Here is a 13,779-nt window from a genome sequence, read left to right on the forward strand (position 1 = left end):
TTATTTTTAAAAAAATACAACATTCTGTATATCTATTTTATCACTCCATCAAAACCATTTATGAGGTTATTCTCATTGGAATGAACCCAAAACACAAAAAACCTGATACAAAACTTAATATGAATGTTTTTTCAATGGTCGATCTCTATCGTTTCCTTTGTGTAATCATTTGAGTTTTGGATCTATTTCATTTTCATTTTAAACTATGCTTATAAAATGGTAAATCTCAACTATTTTCTCATCTCTGGTGTAATCATTTAAGTTTTGCATGTCTACATCGTTACAGAAGTCCCGCATAACTTCTCATCTTTGAAACTTTGTCGCCTTTCAGCCCTTTCCCACACATCCGCATCAAGCGTCACAAGGTTAGCATGACCACGGGAAGCGGATTGTGTCCTACCCCTGCCCGGACGATAATCCATCCAGGCAGCTCTCTGTGCGGCCCACTGTGATGTAAATACTTTATCCACACTGTTTATCCCTTTTTTCAGATCATTTTACACCATGATCCTAAAAGTGAAGAATGTCCACAGTTTCAGTGGACCACACCAAAGTAAGCAGCATTGATAATGAATCCACCGTTGAAACTTTTCTAAGGGCCACCGTGATTTTTTTAGCCATCCAACCTATTCATAAGGTCATGTATACCTGTATTAAGTGAAAAAAAAAATCAGCTTAATCCGAAACTTCTGTAGCTCCCAATAAGTTTTTAATGGTGAGTGTTCAACCATCACTTTGTGGTCCACTTAAGCATTGGTTCCACCTAAATTTTTGGTTCGGATCCTAAAATGATCTGTAAATATGGATGGACGGCGTAGATAAAACCCTTACATCAAGGTGGGGCCCACAAATCCCTACTCGGACGAATTATCGTCTGGGCGGGGGTAGGACGTAATCCGCTTCCCATGACTAAAGCTGTACACGAGCAGAGTTAGCTCGGTCGCTCGCTCGACTCAACTCGAAAAAGCTCGACTTGACTCGGATCAAAGTTGAGTTCGAACAGAGTCGAGCTGATTTTTTGAGCTTGAAATGAGTTTGAGCCGAATTCGATCTTGCCCTAGCTCAACTCGACTCGAATAATGCTCGAACTCGGCTCGACTCGGTACAGGGTATATATACCTTTAAAAAAAAACCCTACCCTATCTTTTCAAAAAGGACTCTCTATGCACCAAGCTCGTCCAGCACAAATCCTAATGTATCCAAGCCTTTGAGAGGATCGTTCAGCGCGACACACTTTTCCGGTTCATCACCAGGACGAAATCCTTCCTCTTTAACCAGCCTGACCACATTCTCCTTCTCGATGAAGCCAGAAAGCTCTACCACGAGCTCGGCTTCCCCCGCGGCCGTAAGGTGGCCCGCTCCATCGAACGGCATCCCTCCATTCTCCAGCTCTACCGCCATACCGATGACAAGATTTGGCTCGGTTTCACTAACTTAATGGAAGATCTTCTCCAGGAAGAGAATTCAATCATGGATGTGCTCGAACAATCCCGCATCATGACCGTCCGTAAGCTCCTGATGATGTCTTCCAAACACCGAATTCCTCTCTCTTTACTCTCTCCCTCATCCTTCCTTACCCGCATGGCCGCTTCTCTTCCTCCCTCTCTGCTCAAACTCGGCTCGAAATCTGCTCAAACTCGGACGAGCCGAGCACGAGCTGTTGTTCCGAGCTCGAAGGCCGAGCCGAGCTGAGCACGAGTTGGGACTCGTGCAGTCCGAGTCCAGCACAAGCCGGGCAAAGCTCGGCTCAAATCGATTCATGTACACCTCTACCCATGACCACAGTAACAATATGCTTGCATGGCAGCGCAGCCATGGATGGTTGTGACTCACGATGACGGACGACTTTTATGTGGATGAGATCCACTATACATCAGGTAGCCACCCCATCTCAGGCCTTGATCCCAAACAAGACACTGATCCTAAAAATCAGGTGGGCCTTGATGGACGACTTCATGTACATCAGGTGAGCCATCTCATGATAGGAGTTAATCCTAGATAAGACACTGATCCTTAAGATGAGCTGGGCTTAGTTGAGGAAATAATGTAATATGTATCCCGGGGCTTCTTTGGAGTGTTGTCAGATGTTTTTAATTTGTGTATGAAATAGGGGTTGGGTTAATTGATTAATTAAATGAGGCTTGAATTTTATAGATTGGTTGTTGGATATTTTTGGACAATCTTGATTGTTTGAATTGTTGGGCCAATTAATCGATAAGATTTGAATTATGTTTATGAACTTTCTGAATAATTTTAAACATGTTTGATTAATCGAATATAGAAGCTTGATTAATTGAAAATTATTCTATTGATGCTTAGGTTTACGGCATGCATAATTTTGTGTAATTTGTACTATATATATATTGTGGGATTAATACATTCTAATCGGGGCTTAAACAATATACGTCCTCTCAACAATCACCTGATATTCTTAATAATATTTTTGCAAGTGGATAAATAGATGGCGGATATTATCAAATCTTGGTCATATATAATTGCACCGGATGTATCTACTATCATGGTTTAATTTGAATTCAGCAGCATAATTATTCTTGCACGTCCACACATACCACATGTGACCGAAAACAAACGCAGACCTGGATCAGCTCAATTTCTTGTTTCCAAGGCGAAGATGAAACAGCTCACCTAATGGACGGTGTGGATCTCATGTGTGACTAAAAACAAACTGAGAGCCAATAGTGGATCAGCCCAATTTTTGGTTTCCAAGGCGAAGATAAAGCAGCCCACCTGATGGACGGTGTGGATCTCATGTATGACCAAAAACAAACCGAGAGCCAACAGCGGATCAACCCAATTTTTGGTTTCCCAGGCGAAGATGAAGCAGCCCACCTGATGGACGGTGTGGATCTCATGCATGTCCTCGGTACGTGTAGCCAGGCTAGCCCGGTTCATATCAGAAGATTCAAGAGACGTCCCGACGGACTGAAATTCTACGATCCAAACTGTTTTAACGACGATTGTCACTTTGTGCGGTGGAAAACCACTTAATAAAATATTTCAATGGGATAATTTGAACCCTTTTATAATTTAAATCTTTTTCTTTGAAGGTGAACCGTTAACATAACCTCTGTACGATAAAAGCATTTAAATATTTAATATAACATTTCATTTCTGAAATCGCTCGTTCAGGAGCATCCCTATTAAATAAACGGATTGGATCACTGAGAAATACCAAATCCAACAGCTATAGTACCGACGAACCGTTATTGCAGTACATCGGGATGTACTCCAGCGATAACCCAACACGATACGTTTAGCCGGAAGCAGATTGCGTGACACACACCACTCACCTCGGTGGTGTGTTGACGTCACCAAGTTTTGTGGGCCCCAAAATGATGTATTTGTTATATCTACACAGTTTATCCATTTTTTTCGAGATAATTTCCGGGCATGATCCAAAAAATGAGAAGATCCAAAGCTTAAGTGGACCACACCACAGAATGCAGCGAGGATTGAACTCCCACCATTAAAAACTCTTTGGGGCCATGGAAGTTTTGGATCAATTTGATATTTGTGTTTTTCCTTTCATCCAGGTATGTGTGAGCTTATGAACAGGATGGATGGAAAATAAACATCAGGGTGGGCCCTAAGAAGGTTTCGATGGTGGGTGTCACTGTCCAAATGCTTTCTATGGTGTGGTGCAATTGAGATTTGGATCTTCTCAGTTTTTGGGCTTATAACTTCAAATGATTTTGAAAAATGGATGGACGGTGTGGATATAACATATATGTAATGGTGGGGCCCACAGAACTTGGTGACGTCAACACACCACGGAATTCGCTTCCCGTTCAGCTGATGACTAAAATACCGCCATCGTATCTCCCCTCCGGAACAAGAGGGTGTAATCCAAAGCATGCGTGGGAATTGCAGGTATGCGCAGCTTAATCCACTCGTCACACCACCGGCGCATTTTACCAATCACCGGTCCCTCGCAACTGTCCGCCAGCAGCATTGCTCATCAGCGCTTTCTATAAAAGGCATCTCACTCCTCCCTTCAAAGCCTCGTTTCAATCGCAGCGTTTCAAGAGAGAGAACTAGAGAGATCTCCGTTTCCTCCACCTTCTCATCTCCGCCTTTGAAGATGCTGGTGCAGCAGTATCTCTTCGAAGGAATCTTCGCTTCTCTGCTAGGGTTTGTACTTCTGTACGGATTGCGCGGGAAGAAGAAGGCGGGGAAGAGAGCCGCTGATAAGGCCGAGATACGATCAGAAGGTTGGATGAGCTCCGGAGGCGGGGGATGCAGATCGGATGGCGGTGGCAGCGCTACGGATGTGATTGTTGTTGGAGCTGGCGTTGCAGGCTCCGCTCTCGCTTACACACTCGGCAAGGTCGGTTCTCTTCCGTGCATTGTTTCTTTGATGAGTTTCCAGCTTGAGTTGTGAGGATTTTATGGTTTTTGTGTGGAAATGGAGGGTTTTGGGAAGAATTTATGACTACGTGTTGCTTGGTAAGATTCAAGATCGGTAGTGCTTGTGCGGAATGTGAATTTTCTTGTCCTGATTTGTATTTGCTGTTGTTTGGGTGTTTATCATCTTGAGAAATGAAAGTAGGATTATTTTCGTGTATGCAATTCTGCTACTTCTTCTTCGTCCTTTTTTCTTTCTTCTTCTTTTTTTTTTTTTTCTCTAATTTGTGAACAGATGCTGTGGTTTGCAAACTCATGGGATGTATCTTTGATAATTCTTCAATTTTCAGTTTGTGTGGTATTTTATGCAGTGATTTCTTTATCTTTCTTTGGTTGGTTGGCTCCGATTGAGTCTAAGATGTATGAAATGATGGGCTTCTGAAACCACGGGAATTTGGAAGATATGAGAAGGGCATAAAAGCTACAGAAATCTTTACATGTTTACTTGAGATTGATTACTTGTTTTCATTTAATGGAAATCTAGGGTCCTTCAATTTCTTTTTATTAGGATTTTTAATGACCGACCTCACGAAGTTCAGCATTTGAATTGGGAGCTTGTCTTATTTATTGCATGTTTCTAGTACTTGGATAAGTCGAAAGGACGATTAGGGCATGTTTGGATACCAGCAAATAAGTTAAATTTTCTACTCACAGCAGTAGATAAGTAATTTATTTGAAAGTTAGTTTGGTTTTATGATCAATTATAAGTAGCTTTTCTATTTAAAGTTACTTATTCACTTCAGTTTAATAAGTAGAAATCATGATAAGCTACTTAAGGCATAAGTAGCTCATCTTAAGTAACTTAAAATCCAAACACCCCCGTAGAGAGTTCGTAATTTCTCTAGTGAAAGAAAAATTCCATTTTCCAAGCTTTAGGGGAGATCCCACATTGGTCGGACTCCAATCCCTGGTATAGTCTATGGTTCCTTCTACTGGAGCATAAACATGGGTTGGAAGAGCTTTGCCTAGAGACTCACCATTATCATAAACGGTGACGTTCCATCACTCATTGGCCTAAATCAGACCTTCAGTCTCCAATTTCATGTATTCACTATGGTTTTCTTGGTGGTATGATGCTGTACCTGATTTTTCCATCCTTGTTGCTGCTCCAGCAGCAGCCTTGTCATGTTTGTAAATATGGCTACGGTGTTTCTCTTCATTGCTCAAGCTCATGATCCTGATATCTCCATTGGTCAAGATTTTAGCACCAAAGTCCTGTCTACACATTAGTCAACTCTGTAAAATATTCCGTTGGAGCAATCAAAACCCTTAGGTCATTCCTTTCCATGCTTTGTCGATATTCGTTAAAACCCAAATTGGAGAACCCCTCTGATTAGACACTGGGGAGAAGAGCAGTCACTTGGGCCAATTAAATCATCAAAACCCTTAAGGTCATTTTTTTTTTGAAGATGGTGGCACCAACTCCTCAAACCTTTGACTTAAAGGTTAAGAATCCATCATGTCAACCAGCCTTGCAAAGAAGAGGAATCGTAAAACCTTAGGTCATTCCTGTCCATGCTTTGTTGATATTCGTTCAAACCTAAATTGGAGAACCCCTCTGATTAGACTCTGGGGAGAGGAGCAGTCACTTAGGCCCATTAAAGCATTAGCACCACTTCTCCTACCCGCATTCATGTTGGAGGCATCATAACTAAGATCAGATCTAATGGAATTTCTCCTTAATGCAGTTGTCCAATGCGACAATTGTGGGTCACATGAGGGAAGAAACCATTACATGGTTAGGTGCCCCTCCCTGGCTTTCCGGTCACATGGTTTTATCTTCTACAGAGTGTCTATCTTTCAAGAAAAATAAATAAATAAATCTACAGAGTGTCTGACAACCACAATTTTTATACTTTCCCAGGAAGTCTTTAATTGAGAACATAAAGAAATGGGCATTTTTTGGTTTCACAATGTAGAATCATGCTATTGCATATGAAACAAAGGAAGGCATAGAAGATTATTTCTCGTGTATTTGCTTCTTTATTGAAATGATATGTTTGTTGAATTTATAATTATGCTTACTTCTGATAAATGACACCCATTTACACAAACAACCCATAGCAGGAGTCTGGTATCCAAATTCATGCATTCTGATAATGTTAACAGCATTGATTGTGGAAGATAGTCTTTTGGCTATGCTGTGTTAGGGTACTCAGTGTTGATTCAGCAGTAATGTGGTTGCTTTTATATGCAGAAGATGCATTAACAATCTCATCTATGATGAGACTCATTTGAAGTAAAGGAGTGATCTGGCGGTTTGTACCCTTGCCCTTTGTCGAAATATGGGCTCAATTTTATAGTCCTGCATTTTGCTTCAGGCTTTAGACATATGCAAAAGTCCATATCCTTATGCAGTTCCTTTCTTGTTTTGTGTGCCATATCATTTTGGTTTGTCTTTTGAGTTGTCTTTCTACCTGTAGATATGGATGCTTGCAAATTCTATTGCTTCAGTTGCTACTTATAATTAAGCATAACAACTGAGAGCTTATTGAACCAGATCATTTGCTTCTTTAAATTTATCAAGTATTCGAATGCAAGACTATCATCACAAAGTAATCTCCAAGAGATGTTTTGATGGTGGACTGTATTTTTTAAATTCCAGTTATTACTTTGGACTGAGATACAGGTGTGAAAAAACTCTGATTGCAGCCTTATTTTGTGCTGCTGCTTGTAGGATGGACGCCGCGTGCATGTGATTGAGAGAGATTTGACTGAGCCTGACAGAATAGTTGGGGAATTGTTACAACCAGGTGGCTACCTGAAATTGGTTGAGTTGGGTCTTCAAGGTAAGCACGAAAATTACCATTTTCTGATGCTTTCACAGATATTTTGGACAAAAGGAAAAATTGCATGCATGCCATGAATATTGCAAGTGTATCTTTAACTGGGGAAAAAAGTTTCATCTACGCATGAACTGCTTTGTTAGCATCTTATCGGTGATTCTTATCTGCTTATCTTCTCAAAAGGGCAGAATTTTCAGACATCATTTATGGCATTGTATTTGTCCTCTGTAGATTGTGTGGAGGAAATTGATGCTCAACGAGTGCTTGGGTATGCACTTTTCAAGGATGGGAAAAGTTCTAAAGTCTCATATCCTTTGGACAAGTTCCAATCTGATGTGGCTGGAAGGACCTTTCATAATGGGCGTTTCATACAGCGGATGCGGGAGAAAGCTGCATCTCTTCCCAAGTATGCCTAAATGGATATCCATTTCCTTTTATCTATTATTAGATGTATTTTTTGAAGGGCATTTCCTTTTATCTAGTTGATCTTCTAGTGCGAGTAAGTGTTGTATTGGTTCTGAAGTACTTGAATTTTATGGGAAAGAATGGGTAGACTTTCTTTTATGTGATGTCTATTTTATGTTACTGGTACAAAGCATTTCCCCAAAAACCCATTTCCCAAGGTACTTCTAACCTTTCCCACGCACATTTAGCCATCAAGGCAAATAGATTCTTCTAATTCACTTTTCTTGACTGCATATTGATTTGAGTTACACCCTGCATCTTGGTAAATACTATTTGTCTAGGTCGTTATTTTAGTATCATTTCCTTCTGATGTTTCATGAGTTGGTTATTTAAGTCTCCTCAGAATACTTTCTGCAGTATTACATTGGAGCAGGGAACTGTAACATCCTTGCTTGAAGAAAATGGGACTATTAAGGGAGTTAAATACAAAACGAAGACTGGCGAAGAATTACAAGCATATGCTCCTCTTACAGTTGTATGTGATGGTTGTTTTTCAAATTTGCGGCGGTCTCTCTGCAGCCCCAAGGTGAAGTTTCTGCATCAGCCTTTGCAAATTGAATTCCTTCATCTTCTAAAATGATATGGTTTGTTATCGATTAAAAAAAGGGGGGGCATTATAAAGGGTGGGGGGATACTTTTGTAAATCAATCATTGGAATTAGGGTTGTCAATGGGCTGGCCTGGCCCGTCAGGCTTTTGGGCTTGGCCTGCTTCAGGCTGGGCTTGGGCTGAAACACTAGGCCTGAGGGCTGGACCCAGGCCTAAAAATTAAACCTGTTTATTAATCAGGCGGGGATCGGGCACTGTCTAAGAGCCCAGCCTGAACCAGCCTGGCCTGGCCAGTTTAAGGTATGAAGGGCATCTTTTGCCAATACCATGCATGATATGGGCACACCTATCAGGCTCAGTTCAGGCCATGCGCAAGCAACTCAGGTCTCTTTGTTTTGGTCTGTCATGGGCCGGGCTTGGACAGACCTGGGCGCAGCCCAAGCACAGCCCGTTGACAGCCTTAATTGGAAGAGTTTCACCTTGATGGTGCCAAAAGTTTCATCTGCCTGTCATATGGTTTGTTGGTGCAGTCAATTATCGCATACAATACTGTCTCATAATATTGCATGCTCTCAAGATGCATATGTAACACTCCTTTTTTATTCTTTTCCTTTCCTTTGTAGGTTGATGTGCCATCTTGTTTTGTTGGTGTGGTTCTGGAGAACTGTCAGCTTCCATACCCGAACCATGGGCATGTTATTTTAGCTGATCCTTCTCCCATATTGTTTTATCCAATCAGCAGTACAGAGATCCGCTGTTTAGTCGATGTACCTGGGCAAAAGGTACCTTCCATAGCTAATGGTGAAATGGCAAACTATTTGAAGACTGTGGTGGCTCCTCAGGTATCTATGAGTAGTAGCATTTAAATAAATAAATAAACCATGATCTATTCCCTAAGTTTATCACATATTTTATTTTGATTTTCTATAACATCTGTGTGGATGGTTGAGAAAATCCCATCCCTACATTTCTAGTAATTAGGACCTCATCAAGAAATACGTTCTTTACCATTTCAGATCCCAGAGCAGCTGCGTGATGCCTTTATATCTGCCATCGATAGAGGAAGCATAAGAACAATGCCAAATAAGAGCATGCCGGCTTCTCCTTATCCCACTCCAGGGGCCCTTCTAATGGGAGATGCATTCAATATGCGTCATCCTTTAACTGGTGGTGGTATGACAGTGGCATTGTCTGACATTGTTGTGCTACACAATCTTCTTAAACCGTTGCGTGATCTGCATGATGCATCGTTGCTGTGCAAATACCTGGAGTCCTTTTACACCTTGCGTAAGGTACACCATATTCATATGCAGAGAGTTCTTTGTATTTGTGATTTAGATCTCAACTGCCAGTTCGGGTTAGTTTCTGAGTGCCTTAAGATTGGGGATGGGTTGAATTGATTCGTCCAAATTTATATTACATCCATTTCAACCATAGTAATAAAACATGGTGACTCACACCCATGGCTTGGTTCCGAATCAGCAAGACCTGACGAGTTGCCTCTCCGACTTGACATGACTCACCATGACTCGAACCAAGTCACCAACTAGTTGAATTTTTGTATTATTTTTTATTTTTACTCATGGGTGAGGTTTGAATTCACGACTTCAAGTAGGAGGGGGCTAAGGACATCTACCACACACCATGCGTTGTATTTCTCTTTCAACCCGGCTGGATATGGTGCCGAGTCAAGTTTTCGGGTTTTGGAACTATGATTTCAACTAGTTTCAACTACTTGAAATGTATGGAATATTGGAATTGTTATTTCCATCTAAAAAAGCAGAAGCCTTGTGGTTGTGGGGTTTTGTTTTTCACCACCTCATATGCTAGGCGAGTCCTAAACAAAGTGATCCAACTGACGCATTGAACTGGATGTCGATTTGGGTACTTCTAAATGCAGTCCTGGACCACTAGGGGGTTCTGTTTTATTTCCAAATTGGTTATTGTGATTCACTAAGCATGGTTTCATTTCACGGATGTCTATTTTGCTACCATATCTCCTAACCTGGTTTGCAACATGGTTCCATTTGCAGCCAGTTGCGTCTACTATTAATACCTTAGCAGATGCACTATACAAGGTTTTTTGTGCCTCACCTGATCAAGCAATGAAAGAGATGCGGCAAGCATGTTTTGATTATCTAAGCCTAGGAGGTATTTTTTCATCTGGGCCAGTAGCTTTGCTATCAGGTCTCAACCCTCGCCCATTGAGCCTGGTGGGCCATTTCTTTGCTGTGGCTATATATGGTGTTGGCCGTCTGTTTTTGAGATACCCTTTTCCCAAGAGTTTGTTGATCGGAGCTCGATTGATTTCGGTGAGGTTTTGCTTTCCGATTGGGCCAATTGGTAGACATATGACATCATATGCCAAACATCTCCCACCATCAATTCTTTGGCATGGGAGAATCCTCCTCGCCACCAATTTACGGTAGATGTTTGGTCCTCAATGTCACATGCACCAAATGGAATGCGATATTCTCTCCTCTCTTTTATATTCTGGAAAGGAACATGGATCCCTCCCTTCTCAATGCATGGGTTCTCTTTTGCAGGGTGCAGCGAATATCATTTTCCCCATTATAAAGGCAGAAGGGGTGAGGCAGATGTTTTTTCCTGCGACCGTTCCTGCATATTACAGAGCTCCTCCCACTCCCTGATTAAGAAAAGAAGGGAAACATGATAGCGGGGATCGATGTAGCTGGGTCTCACTTGAATGCAGTCTGTCAAGATGAAATAGCTTGTATCAGTAACTGTACCATTTGATGCAGGACAATTAACCACTTGCTCTAAAAGATCGAACTGTTAGAGTATGGCGAATTAATCCATTTATCTCATAGCCCAGGCCCCACATCTCATGGGTTAGGACCTCGGCCGAACCCTCTTCGTGGGCCCCAAATCACATGGATACCGCCTCACACGGGACGCCCACCCCGAGTGTGTCCCCGCATCCCACAGGTTACTCGAGCCTAATGTAAAATGCGCATTAATTACTCCCGGTGAGGAGTCTCGAACATGAGACCTCCCCACCTCCCCCATGGGCCCCACCCACCCCGAGTGTGCCCCTGCATCCTACAGGAGATCTCACTTGAGCCCGGTGTGAAAATGCCCCTACATTACTATTGTTCAGGTTAGTTGTATTAAACTACGAGTCTATTTATGAAATAACTTCCCTTTGGATGTAATAACTGTGGATTATATCATTAGTTGGAAACATAATTCTGTGTGTTAATATTGATTAGTGGCTGACTCATTCCAAGATTCAATACTGTCCAAGATTATTGAAACTCCGTATGCATCAAGGGACACTGTTACAACAACAATCTCCAAGTTTTGGAAGTCAGAGATCAAAGTCAGGTGGAAAAGACATTGAAGTTCAACAGTCATGTTGTTCACAGATTTATCGTCTTCAGAATGGAATCCATGAACACGATCACAAAGCTACTCGTCTTGCTTGTTCAAGGTAAGAGTGTCCTGGGCTTGAACAAAGCTAGGCCTCGCCGGTTGACACCCGTTAGGTTTCCCTTGAAGCGGTCTATGCGTGGAATGAATTCCCTCTTTTAGTTATCAATTTTTTTCCCATTTAAAAAGAAGCCTCCAGTGCTGGTGTACGGACCTCATGAAACGTAAAAATCACGTCCAGCCAAAATTCAGGTGAGCCAGGGTCGATGTGTTGTCTATATGCCATCTAAATCATTCATTTGATGGGACTCGCCCACAAGAAGAAACGCCCGAAAGGTCACACTATTCCAAAAATTACGTTGGCCATCATCCAATCCATTCATCTGATGTCTCATCAAGATGAAAGAACGCACAAAAGTAAAGCGTGATTCTACTCTAATCTCTGTGGTGTGGCCCACTTAAGTATTGGATCTAAGGTAATTTTGGGATCAACACCAAAAATGGAGTTGTGCACCTGATGGATGGAATGGATCGCATTTACATCAAATCTGGAAACAATAAATGAATAAAATATAAAAGTTGTAAAAGGTCTGTATTTTTTACCACACAATCCCTTGACTTTATTTTTTTAGTTAACGGAAGATGGTTTACAGTTAAATGGCGAAAACGTGCTCATTCTCTTCTTTCCCTAAAAAAGTGGAGCTGAGAATTGTGGGGGCCCAGGTAATGTGTGTATGACATGACATCCAACCCTTCCAGGAGGTGCAACCCACCAAGATGATCAGGCCAAACAAAAATTAGGCTGATCCAATCATCAGGTGGGCCCCACCATTAATTTTTTATTTTTTTTGAGCACCCAAAGCCTTCAAATCATGTGGGGCCCACCTGATTATTGGCTAAGACTGATTTTTGGTTCTTTGGGTCATCCCGATGGGGTGCACTTATTTTGAAAGGGTTTAGATGTCCCAAGCGCCTACCTGATTTTGAGGATTTCCTGCCTGAAAGTTAGGGCTGTACACGAGTCAAGCTAGCTCGAAAAGCTCGCTCTTGGTTCTTTGGGTCATCCTGATGGGGTGCACTTATTTTGAAAGGGTTTAGATGTCCCAAACGCCTACCTGATTTTGAGGATTTCCTGCCAGAAAGAGTGAAAGTGAAGGTGGCCAGGCGTCCCAACAGCGGCCCTAAACTCGGCCCAGGCTTGAAATATTGGCCTGGGCTCGGATTAGCCCAATGATGAATAGCCTGGCTCAGTCTAGTTAGTCATCAAGTGGGCCACCATTATACAAATAGAATGAACCGTTTAAAGACACTTGCGAGAGCTGGTTCCATCGCTGTACATGTGTCATATAAGATACTTGTTGATCTGGACACGTTTCAATGATCCTTCCCGTTTATATGATAGGACTAGCTATGAAGGAGAATAGTTAAAAAATAAAAAATATTATTAGACTATCTCAAACCTTTGATCATTTAAATCTCTTCCCTTCTTATCAGGCCTGGCCCATCCCTTTAGGGATAGGATCCCATACCACCCCTACTTGAAACGGACCCTAAACCTACACGTGTACACACGTGCAGGATGGGACCTTCCATTCGCATTGCCCCGTTATTTAGATATTATGGACTAAAGAGCTGATTTTCAGACCAGAAGTTCTAAAGTGTGGTCCACCTGACGCAAAGCTTAGATCTCGCACAAGTGCCATATTGGTACGTGTGCTTACGTGTGGATTTGTAAGGCTTCACTCGTGCTCACTAAACTTTGAGAAAAAAAAAAAACTTCTTGACACTCGTAGGTGTGATGATACACACGCTGGCATTAGAAATTATACACGTCACTCAAATCAAGCCGTTCAAATCGCGGGCCTCACTTTAAATGGATCATAAACCAAAAAGTACACTGAAAATGACCAATGTGTGGACATCTAGTTGACGATTTAAATACAGAGCAGTCGACGGTCCTGATCAACATCCAACCAATCTGATTTTGGGGCTCTGACCTATCTTCGGTGGGTCCATGAATCGGAGAGTTTGGTTGGAGTTATTACATGCCACGTATACGCTGTATGAACCACGGCACGGTCTCGGAGCATCAAAGAGCTCTCCTTTTAAGGGCTCCACTTCTCACACATCAGATAGCTGTGAGGCAATCCTAGCCGTCCAAT

General features: G+C 42.0%; 1 protein-coding gene across 3 annotated transcripts; it reads left to right on the forward strand.

Moving 5' to 3' along the window:
- The first annotated feature begins 3,859 nt into the window (after positions 1–3,859).
- On the forward strand, positions 3,860–11,028 carry LOC131218840 (squalene epoxidase 3-like). Of its 3 annotated transcripts, none has more exons than XM_058213686.1 (8): positions 3,860–4,348; positions 7,103–7,214; positions 7,443–7,617; positions 8,034–8,202; positions 8,848–9,066; positions 9,241–9,516; positions 10,258–10,536; positions 10,771–11,028. In XM_058213686.1, exons 1-8 carry the CDS (start codon positions 3,875–3,877, stop codon positions 10,873–10,875), a joined length of 1,809 nt encoding a protein of 602 aa, XP_058069669.1. In that variant the 5' UTR covers positions 3,860–3,874; the 3' UTR covers positions 10,876–11,028. The 3 variants fall into 3 exon arrangements, with proteins under 3 accessions (XP_058069669.1, XP_058069671.1, XP_058069670.1); XM_058213688.1 differs by having other exon boundaries at positions 10,258–10,375; XM_058213687.1 differs by having other exon boundaries at positions 8,848–9,006.
- Positions 11,029–13,779: the final 2,751 nt, after the last annotated feature.

Source organism: Magnolia sinica, chromosome 11 (assembly GCF_029962835.1).
Source record: "Magnolia sinica isolate HGM2019 chromosome 11, MsV1, whole genome shotgun sequence".
NCBI lineage: Eukaryota > Viridiplantae > Streptophyta > Magnoliopsida > Magnoliales > Magnoliaceae > Magnolia > Magnolia sinica.

What these genes read in the sequence shown, in the direction of transcription:
- LOC131218840 (XM_058213686.1), top strand. Translation starts at nt 3,875, where the DNA reads ATGCGTGGGAATTGCAGGTATGCGCAGCTTAATCCACTCGTCACACCA. An exon ending in AAAGCTGCATCTCTTCCCAA is followed by an intron (nt 7,618 to 8,033) that starts GTATGCCTAAAT and finishes TACTTTCTGCAG; the next exon opens with TATTACATTGGAGCAGGGAA. An exon ending in GGTCTCTCTGCAGCCCCAAG is followed by an intron (nt 8,203 to 8,847) that starts GTGAAGTTTCTG and finishes TTTCCTTTGTAG; the next exon opens with GTTGATGTGCCATCTTGTTT.